This window comes from Paramormyrops kingsleyae, chromosome 10, assembly GCF_048594095.1.
Source record: "Paramormyrops kingsleyae isolate MSU_618 chromosome 10, PKINGS_0.4, whole genome shotgun sequence".
Taxonomy (NCBI): Eukaryota; Metazoa; Chordata; class Actinopteri; order Osteoglossiformes; family Mormyridae; genus Paramormyrops; species Paramormyrops kingsleyae.
The window spans coordinates 21,586,893-21,606,167 of record NC_132806.1 but is presented as its reverse complement, the minus strand read 5'-3'; the positions used below and the strand labels follow the sequence as shown (position 1 = coordinate 21,606,167).

The 19,275-nt window shown below is 40.2% G+C and overlaps 2 protein-coding genes across 33 annotated transcripts in view; both read left to right on the top strand.

Moving 5' to 3' along the window:
• LOC111859848 (protocadherin gamma-C5-like) overlaps positions 1 to 19,275 on the top strand; it is a 219,694-nt gene that overhangs the window by 110,798 nt on the left and 89,621 nt on the right. The window contains exon 1 of one of the 32 annotated variants that reach the window (XM_023842918.2): positions 499 to 3,126. The exons of 29 other annotated variants lie outside the window; for them this stretch is intronic. In XM_023842918.2, coding sequence (XP_023698686.2) covers positions 730 to 3,126 — 2,397 coding nt within the window. In that variant the 5' untranslated portion in view covers positions 499 to 729. Of the gene's footprint in view, positions 1 to 498; positions 3,127 to 5,349; positions 8,002 to 10,760; positions 13,349 to 19,275 lie in introns of those variants that run through there. 2 more of the 32 variants (XM_072717479.1, XM_072717482.1) reach the window with 2 other exon arrangements.
• LOC140593175 (protocadherin gamma-A11-like) lies at positions 14,515 to 17,448 on the top strand. The gene has a single exon (XM_072717088.1). It carries the CDS (start codon positions 14,820 to 14,822, stop codon positions 17,277 to 17,279), a length of 2,460 nt encoding a protein of 819 aa, XP_072573189.1. The 5' UTR covers positions 14,515 to 14,819; the 3' UTR covers positions 17,280 to 17,448.

The following is a 19,275-nucleotide window of genomic DNA, read 5'->3' as shown; positions in this document are numbered from 1 at the left end:
CTTTTTTAGTTGACTGCTTCTTAACGGTTATTGCTAAAATTCATACAGTTCTTGGTAGTGCTATAATGCTTGCCATTGCAAGATCTTAAATTTTACAACATCTTGATATTAAAATAAAAATGTGCTGCAGTTGAGTTATCCTTTGGAGGCAAGTTTCTTTTATTAATGATTTGGCGCTTTTCTACTTTCATGGAAAGTATGTTTTTCCTGTTTTGGTATAATCAATAATTTCTTTCCGCTAATGTTTTATGCAATGGGATTGATAGCAAACGACAGATATTGTATCTTTAATATGCTTTACTACCTAATTACTGAGTTTGCATTCATAGGAATAGTGTAACATTAATTTTAGCATGATTCTCTGTCATTTATTCTATGTGGTTTATTCACTCACGATTCACGTTTAGTGATTCAGTCTAAGTTTTATTGTATGAATGAAGTTTTGCACTTCCATGTATGAACTCAGAGTGACGCTGTTGATCAGTGTCCTGCGTTTAGGGTACGGATTTCAAGCACCTCCCCTTATTATCCTGAAGGATGGGGAGAGAAGTATAGATTCAGTTACCTAAGAATATATCGGGCAGGATTTGTGAGTAGCCTATTTCGAAATGCAGAATATGGTGTTTAATGTTGTTTGTTAAATCCGGTATAGGATTACGCATAGATTAAAAGATAATTCATTGTAAGGCACGGAATATATTGTATAACTGATCTGGAGGCGCCAGGAAAATGTCGGGCAAATCAACAATATGGCAAGTAGCATCAATATCTGTCATATATCTTTTTTTCGTTAATGGACAGGTGCGTTTATCTATCCCAGAGGAAATGGCGAAAGGGTCCTTAGTAAGTAATATTGCTCAAGATCTTGATATAGACGTAAAAAGGCTTAGATTAGGTAACGCCCGTATATATACTGGAGACAATACGGAATACATCGAGTTGGATAAAGAAAGGGGGGTCCTCCTTGTTAAAGAAAGAATTGATCGTGAATCGCTTTGTGGTAAAACAATGTCGTGCTCGTTGCATTTTCAGATCATTTTAGAAAATCCGATGGAACTGTACAGATTCGCATTAGAAATTACAGATATCAACGACAATGCGCCAGTTTTTAAGAAGAGTGATTTGCAAATTGAAATAAGCGAGTCAGTTCTTACGGGAGCTAGATTCCTCTTGGAAAAAGCCGTTGATGCAGATGTAGGTATTAATGACCTACAAGCCTATTCTCTGGAACCTAATGAACATTTTATCCTGAAATTGCACAACCAGCCAGACAGAAGTAAAACGGTAGAAATGATGTTAGAAAAACCACTTGACAGAGAAAAGCAAGAAAAATTGACGCTATTGTTAACGGCTGTGGACGGTGGAAATCCGCCGATGTCTGGTACAGCGCAAATACATATAACTGTACTTGATGTTAATGACAACGCTCCTGTTTTTACGCAGGCAATATACAAGGCAACCATAACAGAGAATGCAGCAAAAGGCACTCTTCTAACGAAAGTGAGCGCATCTGATTTAGATGAAGGTCCTAATGGTAAAGTGACATATTCCATTTCAAATAGTTTGGATGACGTGTCAGATTTGTTTGAGATTGACGAAGATAATGGGGAGGTGAGATTAGTTGGCAAAATAGACTATGAAAAAGTAAAACATTATCAGATCCATATTGAAGCAAAAAATTACGGCGGTTTCTCGGATTCTACTAAAATAATAGTCGATATTATTGACGTGAATGATAATAGGCCGTTAATTAACTTTTTGTCGTCGTCAAAGGAAATATCTGAGGACTCACCCCAGGACACGGTAGTTGCTATACTGACCGTGCAGGACCCCGACTCTGAGAGTAATGGAATGGTTCATTGTCTTATCGATAAAAACCTTCCGTTCAGCATCAGATCAACCTCAAATGATTTCTACAGTCTAGTTACTGGATCCTCGTTGGATCGAGAAACACAGTCTGAATATAACATTACTGTAATCTGCTCTGATGAGGGAATCCCGTCACTTTCCAGCAGCGTCACTCTACTCTTAAAGATGTCGGATGTGAACGACAATGCGCCGGTTTTTGACAAAAGTTCATATGACGCATATATAATAGAAAATAACGCACCCGGGCTCTCCATATTCTCAGTGAAAGCCAGTGACGCAGACTGGAATCAAAACTGTCGTATTTCCTATATACTGGAAGATTCATCTGTAAATGGAGTGCCTGTTTCCTCTTATATTTCTGTTAACTCCGACACAGGCGTGGTTCACGCCGTGCGGTCGATGGACTATGAGCAAATAAAGTCTTTTCAGTTTCGCGTAAAAGCGCAAGATGGAGGCTCACCTCCGCTGAGCAGCACTGTGACTGTAACAATTTCTATCCAGGACCAGAATGACAACGCGCCTCAGATTCTCTACCCCGTACACGCTAGCGGCTCGGTGGTGGCTGAATTACTTCCCCGTTCCGCTGAAGTTGGATATCTTGTTACTAAAGTTGTGGCTGTTGATGTGGACTCCGGACAGAATGCCTGGCTCTCATATAAACTGCTAAAACCAGCTGACAGACCTCTATTCGAAGTTGGCTTACAGAATGGAGAAATCAGAACTATACGCCAGGTCAGTGATAAAGATATTGTGAAGCAAAAACTAACTGTTATAGTGGAGGACAACGGACAGCCCCCTCGTTCAGCATCAGTCAATATGAACGTGGCGGTGGCGGACAGCTTCCCTGAAGTGCTCTCGGAATTTAATGATTTTACGCACAACAAGGATTATAATGACAATCTGACTTTTTATTTAATTTTAGCTTTAGCTGTAGTTTCCTTCCTTTTTATTGTCTCCATCATAACCATATTGTCAGTAAAGTGCTACAGGTGGAGACATGAGCGGATGTTTTATAAATCCGGGGGGAATCTCCCAATTATCCCGTACTACCCACCGCTTTACGCAGACGTCGGAGGTACAGGAACTCTTCGGCATGTGTACAATTACGAGGGCTGCGGGACCACTGACTCCAGGAGGAGTGACCTGAAATACGGCAGACCGTGTAGTCAGAGCGTCATCAGTCTGGATGCCAGTGGAACACAGACGCTGTCACATACAAATACAGACATAGAAGGAAATGAAAGATGGGAAAACAAGGTGAGAATAGATATGTATCTGTTTTATAGTGTTTCTGATGGATGGATGCAGGAATGGGTGCGTTTAAACTGACAGCTATTTCAACTGCATTGAACAAAAAATGATAAACGGAATATTCCCCCTCTAAAGCTTTTGTAATCGTCACAGTGGAATTGTTAGGTGACCTTTTTTGGTGATGGTGAGGTTTTATCATTGTAAATATTTAATAACAAAATAGGAAACTGAGTATAAACATATTAAGTAGTATTTTAGAATTCTAACAGTATGATCCTTTAGAACTAATAGTTTTGGATGTATATATTATTTATAATATAAAAACTTGTACTATTTATTCTTGAATTTATATTATTGTTTTCCTGGCATGTGCATACATCTTCCATTGTATGATAATACAGCATAATTGTATCATCAAAAGTTATTTGTATGTTTACCTGTTGCAGTTGTTTTGAATAATACTGCTCTTTGCAATAGTTTTAGACACTGAGAGTATTGTAACATTCAAAATTTAGGGCACACATTTTCAAATCAACATGTTTTCCAGAAAAGTATTGCCATCATCATTTTAAAAATCATTTCCACAAGTTGCAGTAAGTAGAATGCACAGTACTGCTTTAAGGTTGATTTAGCATTGCAATGGGATTGCTCATTTGTTTTCATGGTGGCTGTCATGATGGTCCACTTACCTTAGAGCTCACGTCTGCATGTTCATGCTGTCTTTCAGCTCCTTTCAAGCAGTTGCAGTTCAGGTGACCTGACAGTTGTAGAGAGTTTGATCTTCCAGAAAAAGACTGGAACTCTCCATGGTGTCATTCAGTCTTACGCCTTATCATTGAAGCATTGTAAATCTAGATTCAGTGCTATATTATAATATGACTCATGCTGTATATCGAACCTTATAATATTTCAGGTGACACCTTGAGTAGTACTTTTGCCTCACAGCTCCAGTGTTGGGGATTCATATTTGGTCTCATCTTTGTTCGTTCGTAGTTTTCATGTCCTTATGTCACACAAGTTTCCTCCTGTAGTCTGAAGACATGCAGTCAGGCTAATCTGCCCATCATGTATAATTGTGTGTGTGTGTCCTCACGATGGAGTGGAATACTGTCTGGGTTGTACCCCAGCCTTGTGTCCTATAGTATCTGAGGTAGGCCCCAGTTTCACCTGTATCACTGATGAGGATAAGCAGATAGAATATAGGTGGTAATATGCTAAAATGAAACAATAATTTGATACTACAAAGACATACTAATAAGCAATAAAAATGAATGGAAATACACAAAATAAAAGGCATCCAGTACCAGCCAGTATATACTGGACGTATACAACTGGACCTTAATCAGCTAATTGTTTATGCAAGTACTGATATTTCAGCATTTGAAATGATATAAGAATATAATATAAATTTCAAATTGTGGTAATTTTATTATGCGCGATTGGTCTCATAATTTCCAATGTAGCTGGTATGAGCTGTACTCTAGCTGGGAGAAAAATTCCTAAATTTTAAAAAATTCTAAATCATAAATCGTCAATAACTTTTCTGACTAATTTGATGGTTATTTTCCATATATTACTCAAAAAGTTATTATTAAATGAATGAGATTCTTTGTGCAAGATTACATTTTGTATAATTTAGAAGACTTCATTTTTGTAGAAGCACACCTTTGGCAAATTCTGCAATTGTGTTTACTTTAGTTTTGACTGCTATCCTGTGCATCACTGAGAGACTGCTGATGAATGATGGTTTTCAACAATTTCATCTGATTCTCAGCCAGATAATAATAATGACTTTATGCGGAGCTCTACATACCCCTTGTGATGGGAATAGCACCAGTAGTGAAGCTTGCAAAGTGCTTCGCATGGGCTTCGACCCCAGCTAGTACTGTGGTACTTTTAACTTTATGTTTTTCAGTTAAAATAGATTTTGCTTCAGATGACACTGTATTATATTGCATGGACCTGTCCTTCTGAAATTGACTTACAAGGCAGAAAGGAAGAAAACACAAAAAATGAATGTAATGATGAATTACGCCTGTACTGGATATTATTGAAAAAATCAACTGGATTGAAAAATGTTAGCAATGAAAAATGTAACTTTTCCCGACAACACAATTATTCAAACAATATTGTGACTTTGGGCATTTTCTAATATGTAAAACGATATGTTTCAATTACATATTTTGAGTAGAATATGAAAAATTGCAGTTTTTGCTGAGTGCTCTGAGTGCCGCTGTTGATCGCTGTGTGAGGTTTAAACGCTTCTGCCCGGTACCTCCCTTATATACTCTCAGATAATGCGCCAGAGAACGGATGGCTGTATTCAGCGCATGGAATACAACAGATCAGCAGTGATTCTTGTGTTTTTCTTTCGTTTAATCAGTATAATATAGAACAATATCGGATACTCGTCTTATTAATATAAAGAGGTTTTTGTTTCATTCAGAAACCATGATATTTCTTTGTTTCCTCCTCACTGCTGGGAACATTGGACAGGTTTGGAAATGGCAGCTGCAGATTCTCGTCTTGTGCTTTTGCATCGCAAATGATGTTTACGGACAAGTCCGTTATTCTATTCCAGAGGAGATGGTGAAAGGCTCGTTTGTGGGGAATATCGCACAGGACCTCGGTTTGGATATACAGCGCATGAAATCTGGCCGAGCTCGTGTTTTTACGGAACATGGTCGTGAGTATATCGGTCTGAATACTGATAAAGGGACGCTGGTTGTGAGAGAAAGAATAGATAGAGAAGAGCTTTGCGGCCCAGTGTCTCTATGCTCTCTGCACTTCCAGATCATTCTGGAGAATCCCATGGAGCTACATCGTATAGATGTAGAAATAACAGACATTAACGACAATGCTCCGGTTTTTACCAAAAAGGAGTTACAATTAAATATCAGTGAACTGATCGGTTCAGGAGCTCGATACCTTTTGGAAAGCGCCAAAGATCCTGATGTAGGAGTAAACAGCATTCAGGGATATAACCTCAGTCCTAGTGAGCATTTTGTATTAAAACAACAATCCCGCCCTGATGGTGCTCGTTACGTAGAAATGGTGATAAGGTCCGCGCTGGACAGGGAAATACAAGAGGAGCACAATCTCATGCTCACCGCGTTTGACGGAGGAAGTCCACAGAAGTCTGGCACAATGAAAATACTTGTAGTAGTTTCAGATGCAAACGATAATGCCCCAGTGTTCAGCCAAGCCGTGTACAAAGCTCATTTACCTGAAAATGCATCCAAAGGTACTGCAGTTCTCAAAGTAAGTGCGACAGATGCAGACAAAGGAGTTAATGCGCAGATAAAATATTCGTTTTCTGATCATACTGTTGCTGATCTATTCTATATGGACGTCTTTAGCGGCGAGATTACGGTAAGCGGAGCACTAGATTTTGAAACAGCCAAACAGCATGAAATTGATGTGATGGCAACGGATAATGGAGAATTAACTGATTCCTGTAAAGTGATCATTGAAATTACCGATGTGAATGATAACGCACCTGTAATTACACTGATGTCTTTTTCTAGCCCCATATCTGAAAACTCTGCATCGGGTACCGTTATAGCGCTGTTAAACATAAAAGATTTAGATTCCGGTAAAAATGGAGAAATTTCTTGTTCCATTAATCCACACCTACCCTTTAAAATTACGTCGTCTTCGTCTAATTTTTATACATTGACAACCGACAATGTGTTAGATCGCGAGAAAGTCCCTGAGTATAATATAACTATCACGGCTGTGGATAAAGGCTCACCTTCATATTCTGCTAACAAGACCTTAACTCTAAAACTGTCTGATATCAACGATAATGCGCCAGTATTTGAACGTAAGACATACACTGCTCATGTTATGGAGAATAACGCAGTGGGGGCGTCCATATTTACCATCAAAGCGAGCGATGCGGATACGGGCAATAATGCGCATTTATCATATTTTCTCGTGGACACAGAAATTAATGGAATATTAACATCATCTTATATCTCAGTCAACGCAGAGAATGGCGCTCTCCACGCAATGCGCTCTTTTGACTACGAGCAAATTAAAGAATTACAGATTCATATCAAGGCACAGGATGGAGGCTCCCCGCCACTTAGCAGTAACGCGACTATTACCCTCGTTATTACAGACCAGAATGACAACGCGCCTCAAGTTCTCTATCCGGTACAGACTAGTGGATCTTTAGTGGCTGAAATGGTGCCACGTTCAGCAGATGTCGGCTATCTGCTTACTAAAGTTGTGGCTGTTGATGTGGACTCCGGACAGAATGCCTGGCTCTCATATAAACTGCTAAAGCCATCAGAGAGGGCGCTTTTCGAAGTGGGCTTACAGAATGGAGAAATCAGAACTATTCGCCCGATCAGTGATAAAGATGCTGTAAAGCAAAAGTTAACTATTGTAGTTGAGGACAACGGACAGCCGCCTCGTTCAGCATCAGTCAACGTCAACGTGGCGGTGGCGGACAGCTTCCCTGAACTACTCTCGGAATTCACAGATTTTACGCACGACAGGGATTATAATGACGACCTGACTTTTTATTTAATTTTAGCTTTGGCTGTAGTTTCCTTCCTTTTCATTGTTTCCATCATAACCATATTGTCAGTAAAGTGCTACAGGTGGAGACATGAGCGGATGTTTTATAAATCCGGTGGGAATCTCCCAATTATCCCGTACTACCCACCGCTTTACGCAGACGTCGGAGGTACAGGAACTCTTCAGCACGTGTACAATTACGACGTCTGCAGGACCACTGACTCCAGGAGGAGTGACCTGAAATACGGCAGGCCGTGTAGTCAGAGCGTCATCAGTCTGGATGCTTCTGGAACACCGACGGTGCAACATGCAAAGCAAGACATAGAGGGACATGAGAATTGGGAAGATGAGGTGAGAATAGATAAGCATCAGTTTATATTACTATGTTTACCCTGTTCCTCCCCTTAACTGTCGTGGTTTATTTTTTCATATTTTAACTAATGACCCTGTATGTCATACATATTTCGCAGATGGGTTGATTTAAACCGGGGGTCATTTAACATGCTTTGTTCTTATTTACCCTGTCATTGTTTACTGGAACAAACAGAAGCCCAGATGCAGATTGGACTGGTGCTTTACCCCTTTCCTTTTCTGGTCTTAGTCTTCCAGCTCTCTTCTCCTGTGTTCCCTATTTTTCATCAAATTCCTGCATTATCTTTGATCAGTGATTACCTTTCTCGTCTTGTAGCCACTGGCCAGGACCGAGCATAATTTTGGGGGCTGTAGTTAAAATATTGTATGGATCCATTTCTTTCAGCACCCAAAGGTCTTAGATTATCTGCTATTGATGCACATTCTGAGCATCAAATTAGATATCATCTTGCCTCAGATGTAGTCAATATCATAATTTAAAAGTCTATAGCACAGGTCACAGTACACAAAATGCAGAGTACTGTTTTAATATGTATTCTGCTTTTTTTTTTTTTATTATATTTACAGTTGGGATGCATATTTTCTCTTGAAATTAACTGCAGTCCACTTTTTCATCTTTTGCTGTATCCAAACACATGTAGTTGATATGGAACTGTAAAAATGCAGGCAGATTTTTTGTGAGAGACTCATGTTTTTTCAAGTGTTTTCCAGACATATACCCTGCAGGGATCCTTTGAACTGTTGCCAGATTATAATTCATCCATCCGTTTTCTGTAACTACTTATTCAAGGTTGCTGGGGGTCTGGAGACCACAGGTGCAAGGCAGCGCACACTCACACACCATTCACACCTATGGGCACTTTGGTAACTCCAACATGTTTTTGGACTGTGGGGGGAAACCCGGAGTACCCAGACGAAACAGGAGAACGTGCAAACTCCACACACACGGAACCCTGACGGAGACTCAAACGCTGGGCCCAGTGTTGTAAAGCTGCAGTGCTAACCACTGCACCACCATGTCACCTCAGGGTTACAGTTTATCAGTAGATAAATAATATATGAATGGTATTCTCTAGCATAAAAATGTTTGTCATTGTTGCTTATAATAGTCCTTGAATTTATTAAGAAATCATTTCAGCCAATATTTTATGAAAATGTTTATACTGCAAAGAATAAATATTATAAAATATATCTATAACTTAAAAAGTCAAAACTACTTATTACTTACAAATTAAATGTTCTATTCACCACATGTTCTCTGATTTCCTTAGTATAATCATTTCATCTGAACATTCTCATCTCATCCATTTGTATGTTCAGTGTGCCTCTTATAGGAAAACATCTAAGAATACATTGTTATCAAGACCTGATAAGGAATAGGGCCACGCATTGCCTTCAGGGCCGCATTTCTGGGAATGTTCTCAGAGTAGTGCATTCTGCTCTAGAACACTCCATAGATAACTTTCAGGTCTGGTGAACGGTCAGGCCACGGAAGGCACTTGACTTAATCCTGGTCTTCATGAAACCACTTTTGATTTTGTTTATCAGAATAAATGAGGTTATTATCACCTGGAAATATGGGAACATCATGAGGGCACCTTTTCCTGCAAAATGGCCTTATAGGTCTTAGCCATTAAAGAGCCATACAGTGTATGCAGTATATCAAATAATTCAATATTTCTGCAGTTTTCCCAAGCGGCAATATATTCAGCCACAGAGTTTTCTGTTTGTTTTCTAATGTTGGTCTGAAAACTTCAAATTTTAATATGTTGACTGTCTGACCTCTTTTATAACTAACACGTGCTCCTAAATGGGATTTTATGTAATATGACTCGTTTTACTAGCTGCATTTATGATTTACTTCAAAGTCACCTGTTATATGATACTTCTGCTCTTTTGTTCACTAATGTATATGTTGTTTTGAGTAACATACAATTTAACCATTTGCAAATAGAAAACTATTTTTGTCAGACTGGGAAAAATGCAATAACATAAAATTATAAAACATTGTTTTTTAAGGAGTGTGGTACAAAAAATGTCAGTGTTTCCTTGGACAATATTTACTGTAGTATACAGTTATAATGTTTTATATAGTTGCATATATTTATATAACTCATGATTGTCATGTAAAGCCCAACTGTAGCAGCTCCTGCCAGGTAACATGTGAACCTCACTGACCTTTAATCCAGTTTTTGACATTTTTCTGGGCATTGCTGATGGAGGGTTATTATCTGCTGCCTCCACAAATTCTCATGCTACTTGTTTAAAGACATTAACTTCATCATTCTGACAGCCCAATAAAGTAACACTATAGGTCTTTTTTCGATAACTTTATCATTTAAAAACGCACCATACAGGCAGTAATCTCTCAAACCTAATTTTCAGCCAGGAAGGAAACAAATTTTTGCTGTATGTTTGTTGTTATGGATATTACCCAAAGAATGAGCAAGACCAAAAATCGCATTACAACTAAGAGATGATGCAGAACACAACTCTAAAGCTGGATTTCAGTAGAAATGTTTGAGATAAGGCACATCTTCACCATTTACAGAGCTTTGGTCCAGTTCATCCAGCTTTCCATCTCTCCATGCACCCATAACTTTTCGCTGTTTCTGCAACATTTGAAATTTGAATAGGATGTGATCAGGTGTAGTTTTATCTCGGTGCTCTGTGTGCCGCTGTTGATCGCTGTGTGAGGTTTAAACCCTTCCACCGTGGCCCTCCCTTATACAATTTCCATAAGAGACACAGAGGACGGTTGCCTGTGTTCAGCGCTCTGCTCACGGACACAACATTGCAGTGGTTCTTGTACTTTTCGTATATATTTTTTATTAAGCAACACGTCGGGAATATACAAATATCGGATGCTTGTCTTGGTTATATCAAGTTGTTTTATTGCGAAAGCATGATATTTCTTTGTTTGCTCCTTACTGCTGGGATTTTCGATCAGGTTTGGAAATGGCAGCTGCAGATTCTCGTCCTGTGTGTTTGCCTCGCAAACGGTGTTTACGGACAAGTCCGTTATTCTATTCCAGAGGAGATGGTGAAAGGCTCGTTTGTGGGGAATATCGCACAAGACCTCGGTCTGGATATACAGCGCATGAAATCTGGCCGAGCTCGTGTTTTTACGGAACATGGTCGTGAGTATATCGGTCTGAATAATGATAAAGGGACGCTGGTTGTGAGAGAAAGAATAGATAGAGAAGAGATTTGCGGCCCAGTGTCTCCGTGCTCTCTACACTTCCAGATCATTTTAGAAAATCCCATGGAGCTGCATCGTATAGATGTAGAAATAACAGACATTAATGACAATGCTCCGGTTTTTGCCAAAAAGGATTTACAACTATATATAAGTGAACTAGTCGGCTCCGGAGCTCGATACCTTTTGGAGAGCGCCGAAGATCCAGATGTAGGAGTGAACACCCTCCAGGGATATAATCTCAGTCCTACTGACCATTTTATAGTTAAACAGCAATCACGCCCTGACGGTACTCAGTATATCGAAATGGTGCTTCAGACCGCGCTTGACAGGGAGAAACAGGAGGAGCACAATCTCATGCTCACCGCGTTTGACGGAGGAAGCCCACAGAAGTATGGCACAATGAAAATAGTCATAATGGTTTCAGATGCAAACGACAATGCTCCCGTTTTTAACCAACCAGTGTATAAAGCGCATTTACCCGAGAATGCTTCAATAGGCTGTACAGTTCTTAAAGTCATTGCGAATGATGCAGACAAAGGAGTGAATGCTGAGGTGAGATATTCCTTTTCTGGTCGCAGTGCTACTGATCTTTTCTATATAGACGACTTTACCGGTGAGATAACACTAACGGGGCAACTAGATTTTGAAAAAGCAAAGCAATATGAAATGAATGTAAAAGTTTCAGACCATGGAAACTTAACTGACTCTTGCAAAGTGATTATTGAAGTAATGGACGTGAATGATAACGCACCTGTAATTACGCTGATGTCTTTTTCTAATCCCATACCCGAAAACTCCGCACCGGGAACTGTTATAGCGCTGTTAAACATAAAAGATTTAGACTCTGGTAAAAATGGAGAAGTCACTTGTTCGATCAGTACACGATTACCGTTTAGAATTGCATCGTCGTCTTCTAATTTTTATACATTGACAACCGACAATGTCTTGGATCGTGAGAGAATCTCTGAGTATAATATAACGATCACAGCTGTGGATAAAGGCTCACCTTCATATTCTACTAACAAGACCTTAACTCTAAAACTGTCTGATATCAACGATAATGCGCCCGTATTTGAGAGTAAGTCATACACTGCTCATGTTATGGAGAATAACGCAGTGGGGGCGTCCATATTTACCATCAAAGCGAGCGATGCGGATACGAGTAATAATGCGCATATATCATATTTTCTCGTGGACAAAGAAATTAATGGAATATTAACATCATCTTATATCTCAGTCAACGCAGAGAATGGCGCTCTCCACGCAATGCGCTCTTTTGACTACGAGCAAATTAAAGAATTACAGATTCATATCAAGGCACAGGATGGAGGCTCCCCGCCACTTAGCAGTAACGCGACTATTAACCTCGTTATTACAGACCAGAATGACAACGCGCCTCAAGTTCTCTATCCAGTACAGACTGGTGGATCTTTAGTGGCTGAAATGGTGCCACGTTCAGCAGAAGTCGGCTATTTGGTTACTAAAGTTGTGGCTGTTGATGTGGACTCTGGACAGAATGCCTGGCTCTCATACAAACTGCTAAAACCACCAGAAAGGGCGCTTTTTGAAGTGGGCTTACAGAATGGAGAAATCAGAACTATACGCCAGGTCAGTGATAAAGATTCTGTCAAACAAAAACTAAACGTTATAGTGGAGGACAACGGACAGCCCCCTCGGTCAGCAACAGTCAACGTTAACGTGGCGGTGGCGGACAGCTTCCCTGAAATACTCTCCGAATTCACTGATTTTACGCACGACAGGGATTATAATGACGACCTGACTTTTTATTTAATTTTAGCTTTGGCTGTAGTTTCCTTCCTTTTTATAGTCTCTATCATAACCATATTATCAGTGAAATGCTACAGATGGAGACATGAGCGGATGTTTTATAAATCCGGGGGGAATCTCCCAATTATCCCGTACTACCCACCGCTTTACGCAGACGTCGGAGGTACAGGAACTCTTCGGCATGTGTACAATTACGAGGGCTGCGGGACGACTGACTCCAGGAGGAGTGACCTGAAATACGGCAGACCGTGTAGTCAGAGCGTCATCAGTGTGGATGCCAGTGGAACACAGACACTAATGCGCGTTGAGAAAGACAGTGAGGGTGGTGAGCATCAGGTGAGTCACGATTTTTTTCGGATTATATCTTATGCTTATTTTAACAGTTATACCTTTCGTCTTAATTGTTCATTGGGTTATTATTGGTTCATTATTGACATGAGTGTAGCTCACTGGCTTAAAACGCTATGCCTGTAATCAAAAGGTGGCCAGTATACATGGCAGCGTAAGCAGGATAATTTCATCGTCAGGCCACTGAGAGAGGCCCCCCACGGTGTGACCCTGTTTTCTCAAAAAAAATTATGTCGCTTTGGGTAAATCTGTCTGCTGATTAAGTAAAATGTCTTTGGGCGAAGTGCAATGCAGATCAAAGTACTATGAGTTTTTAATGAAAACATTCCGGGCTTCTTTGTAAGCTGTGAGTATTATTTCTCAGTATTCTGTCATTACATATCAAACGCAACAACTTTTTCCCTTTACGTCAATATTTGATTTGCCACTTTACCCCTCTGATTGATTTGCGTTGATTCGTTATGTAATGTATTAAAATAATTACAATTATCCATCAAAACCTCATGTAATTGCTATTCACTTTATACTATTTGACAGTTTGTTTAGGTGTTTACAAAAACATTTTGTTTTACACTAATTGGTGTAGTTTCCTCCGGTTTCCCAACACAATCCAAAAATATACTAAGAGGAAATTAAGTGACCAAAATTCTCCGTAGATGTGAACGTGCGTGTGAATGATGTGTGTGCGTGTGTGTTTGTGTGTGTGTGTGTTTGTGTGTGTTTGTGTGTGTGTGTGTGTGTGTGTGTGTGTGCCAGCAGTGCGATGGGTTGGCATCATATCATGGTTATTCCCTGCCTTACGCTGGAAGCTCCCTCCACGTGCATCAGGACAAGAGGCTACAGAAAATGGATGGTTGGGTGTCATGATCATTTTCGTAATATTTCTCGTGGTTCTACTTGAAGGCGTTTATCAATTCAACAAGACTAAGTGAAATACTTAGTATCGAACTTATACGAATTTTACAAGTCTTAGAAGCCAACTGTTTTTTTTTCTTATTGTCTATTCTGTAATATGATTTAAACTGTGTTTTACACCGACTGGCAAATATTATGAAGTAACAATAATATACAATATTAATATATTTTACATCATAAGCTAAACGGTTGGCTCTTAATTTGCGGTAGACCAATTTGTTTCACATCGATATATCTAGTTTAAATATTACCTTGATTTATGTTTGCACTTCCATCAATGAGCTCAATGTGACGCTGTTGATCAGGGTGCTGCTGTTTTGTGATCAGAAGAGTACCTCCCCCTATTTTTCTGATATTCAAGAGAAGGACAGGCGGAGCGCAGTATTCAGCTACAGAACAATGTGTCATGCAGGATTCGGGAACACAGCGAAATGCGTTTTTCCTATCATCCTTCAACTCCAATCAAGGATTTAAATTTAAATTGCTAGATCCTTCACTTTTAACAGCAACAATTTTGTGTATGGGATTTTGAGGTTTTGGGAAAATGTCTGGAAAATCCACGTCTTGGCAAGTAGCATTTATGTCTCTGCTTTCTCTCCTTTCTGCTTATGGACAGGTCCGTTTGTCTATTCCAGAGGAGCAGGGGAAAGGATCATTAGTCAGTGATATCAGGCAAGATCTTGGTTTAGACGTAAAAAGACTTAAATCGGGTAACGCCCGTATATATACTGGGGACAGTACTGAATATATCGAGTTGGATAGAGAAAGGGGCGTCCTCCTTATAAAGGATAGAATTGATCGTGAATCGCTATGTGGGAAAACAACGCCGTGTGTATTAAATTTTCAGATCGTTTTAGAAAATCCAATCGAATTATACAGATTCAATATAGAGATTACAGACATCAACGATAATGCTCCCGTTTTTAAAAAGAACGAATTTACATTCGAAATCAGCGAGTCAGCTGTGACCGGAGCTAGATTCGTCCTGGAAAAGGCCGTGGATGCGGATGTAGGTGTTAATGACCTGCAAGCTTATGCTCTTGAGCCGAAAGATTATTTTACACTGAAATTACACAGTCAATCCGACGGAAGTAAAAAAGTGGAAATGGTTTTACAGAAACCGCTTGATAGAGAAAAGCAGGATAAACTGACACTGTTGTTAACAGCTAGGGATGGTGGCGACCCGCCGATGTCTGGTACAGCGCAGATACATGTTACCGTACTCGATGCCAATGACAACGCTCCTGTTTTTACTCAGGCAATATATAAGGCGACAATAACAGAAAATTCCCCAGAAGGTACCGTTTTAACAATAGTAAGCGCGTCAGATTCAGATGAAGGTACTAATGGTAAAGTAATATATTCAATTTCAAATAGTTTAGACGGTGTGCCAGAATTATTTCAGATAGATGATACAGGCGGAGACGTGAGATTAGTTGGTAAGATTGATTATGAAACTGCCAAACATTACCAAATCGACATTGAAGCAAAGGATTACGGCGGGCTCTCCGATTCAAGTAAAATAATAGTCGATGTTATTGACGTGAACGATAACAATCCCTTGATTAACTTTTTGTCGAAATCAAAATCAATTCCTGAAGATTCAGCCCAAGGCACTATTGTGGCTATACTGACAGTGCAGGACCCTGACTCTGAGAATAATGGAAAGACCCATTGCTTAATTGATGAAAACTATGCTTTCAGCATCAGATCAACGGAAAATGATTTCTACAGTCTGGTTACCGCATTTTCACTGGATCGAGAAACACAGTCTGAATATAACATTACCGTGATCTGCGCAGATGAAGGAATCCCCTCACTTTCCAGCAGCGTCATTTTAAACTTGAAGGTATCAGATGTGAATGACAATGCGCCAGTCTTTGACAAAAGTTCATATGACGCATTTGTAATGGAAAACAACGCACCAGGGCTCTCCATATTCAAGGTGAAAGCTAGTGATGCAGATTGGAACCAAAACTCTCGTATTTCCTATATACTGGAAGATTCATCTGTAAACGGAGTGCCTGTTTCATTTTTTGTTTCTATTAACTCCGACACAGGCGTGGTTCACGCTGTGCGCTCCATGGATTACGAGCAAATAAAGGATTTTCAGTTTCGCGTAAAAGCGCAAGATGGAGGATCACCTCCGCTGAGCAGTAACGTGACTGTTAAAATATTTATTGTGGACGAGAACGATAACACCCCTCAGATCCTCTACCCAGTACACACTGGAGGTTCTCTGGTGGCTGACCTGGTACCTCGCTCAGCAGAGGTTGGCTACCTTGTTACTAAAGTTGTGGCTGTTGATGTGGACTCTGGACAGAATGCCTGGCTCTCTTATAAAATTTCGAAAGCCACAGACAAACCGCTGTTTGATGTCGGTCTACAGAATGGTGAGATCAGGACTGTACGACACATTACCGATAAAGATGCTGTCAAACAAAAACTAACAGTTATAGTTGAGGACAACGGAAATCCGTCTCGATCAGCCACAGTCATCGTTAACGTGGCGGTGGCGGACAGCTTCCCTGAAGTGCTCTCGGAATTCAGTGACATGACGCATGACAATAATTACAATGACAACCTGACCGTTTATTTGGTTTTAGCTTTGGCTGTAGTTTCCTTCCTTTTTATTGTCTCCATCATAACCATATTATCCATAAAGTGCTACAGATGGAGAAGTGAGCGGATGTTTCATAAATCCGGGGCGAATCTCCCAATTATCCCGTACTACCCACCGCTTTACGCAGACGTCGGAGGTACAGGAACTCTTCGGCACGTGTACAATTACGACGTTTGCGGGACGACTGACTCCAGGAGGAGTGACCTGAAATACGGCAGGCCTTGTAGTCAGAGCGTCATCAGTCTGGATGCTTCTGGAACACAGACGCTGCAACATGCAAAGAAAGACATAGAGGGAGATGAGAATTGGGAAGATGAGGTGAGAATAGTTTTAAAATTATGTGTATTACATTGTCTATCTCGTTTTAAGAAAGCAGTTTAGCCAACATTTTTGTTTATTTTACTGAAGGAAGTTTTCGTGTTTGAATTTAAGCATCAAAGCATCACAGTGATTTACTCGCCAGGCAGTTATAAGATTGATGCATGTAGGTCTGGCCTTAAGTGTTCTGGAATCCTAATAGAGACTCCCCCCCCCCCCCCCCACACACACACACACACCAACCCTCAGAACAGCAGAAGGCAAATTTTAACAATTAATTTCTTTAAAGCACTATTGAATACATCTTAGTAGTACAGGGTATCTTGCTGCTAAGTACTGTAACTACTGTAATGTCATCAAATGCAACCATCGAATCAAATCAAATCACTTTTATTGTCACGTCACTTGTCACCAGTACACAGGTACTATACATGTGAGTGAAATGCTTCTGTGCAAAGCCTCTCGAAGCAGCCGTAGAATGACATGAATTAACAATCAAATACAATTAATCAGTATAAATATAAGATATATAACAAATCTATGTATGTACAGATGTGTATGCAGTGGTGCAGTAAGAATGTACAGTTAAATAATGTGCAGAAGAGCGTCATGTGTAATGTGTGGTAAATGGCAGAGTGTCGGTGTCCATTTTTAATGGTCAGAGTTCAGCAGAGCTTCGCGTTCCTCAGGCACCTCGTGATGTAGATCTCCTGGAGGGAGGGAAGCTCGCCTCCTATAATACGCAGAACACCGCCGCTCTCCTCGGAGCTTTGCGGTTGTAGGCGGGGCTGTTGCCGTACCAGGCGGTGAAGCGTCCCGTAAGGATGCTCTCGATGGCACAGCTATAAAAAGTGCTGAGGATGCAGGAGCTCATTCCAAACCTCTTCAGTCTCCTGAGCAAGAAGAGGCGCTGCTGCGCCTCCTTCACTGTTTGTCCGTGTGAACTGTCCATGCGAGGGAGCGGAACCATTGTTGGTGATGGGCCTGTGTGCTCCTTTCTGCTTCCTGAAGCCCACTATCAGTTCTGTGGTCTTAAAGAATCCATCAGAGCCCACCCCTCTTTGCCTTTATGGGGTAAAAGTTTGGATTTCTGTTTCTGTTCTCGGATGTCTTCACATTGTCCATTAGCTCCTTATCCCAGAAGGGTTAATGAAGAATGAGGTCACAATCAGATGAGGGCCCAGGACTCTGGTAGTTGGGACTGTACATAGTATTTTGGAACCCGATAGGTTGTATGTTATGTAACTCCATCCCCACCTGCAGCTAAGGGCCTTGGGTGATCTTTTTATAACATTTATTCTTTGATTTAATGACTTCATTCAAATCTCTTGTCCTCATTTTCTCTCAAGTTTAATCAACATCATATTTTTAAAAATTACATGGTAATATTTTGAAATGTTTTCAGTTTTATTTATTGATACCTAAAAAGGGATGCATGGTTAATCTCAATTAGGTATTTATCTGCTATATCTGTTCATCTGCTGCTGTTTCCTAGAACATTACACTGTAAATGTATGTTATAGATTATAGATGTATATTGTAGATTGTAGATGTATATTGTAGATTGACTTTCATCCTGGTACTGATTCGTCTTTGAACTACTGCATGTGGTAATAATGAATTCAGAAGGAAACTCTTCACATCTAGATAACAAAAAATGCCAGAGATTCTGAAAACCAGAAGTGAACAGCAGCCACAACACAGTCAGTATGGTGAAACATTCAGCATGTAATTGAATGTAAGGTGCTTTTATTCCATGGTAATTAAACCTAGCCGATGAGCTACAGGTGAGCCATTAGCATTCAGGGATGGAGGAGACTAACGATCAGGTTTTTTGTATGGGGTGCTGACAGTTTTCTAGCAGTAAGAAGTAGAACTAGGGTGGCCAGATAATCCATGTCAGGGAGGACACTTTGAGCTAGGACAGGATTTGTAAACCACCATTTCAGTTAAAAGGACCTGGATCCCTGGGAGTTAAATACTCAGCCTCCACATTTAGCAGTAATCTTATGTACTGTATAGGCCGGGGTGCGCAATGTTATCCAGAAATGGCCACTGT

Excerpts from the sequence above, each read along its gene's own strand:
- LOC140593175 (XM_072717088.1), top strand. The coding sequence starts at position 14,820 with ATGTCTGGAAAATCCACGTCTTGGCAAGTAGCATTTATGTCTCTGCTT.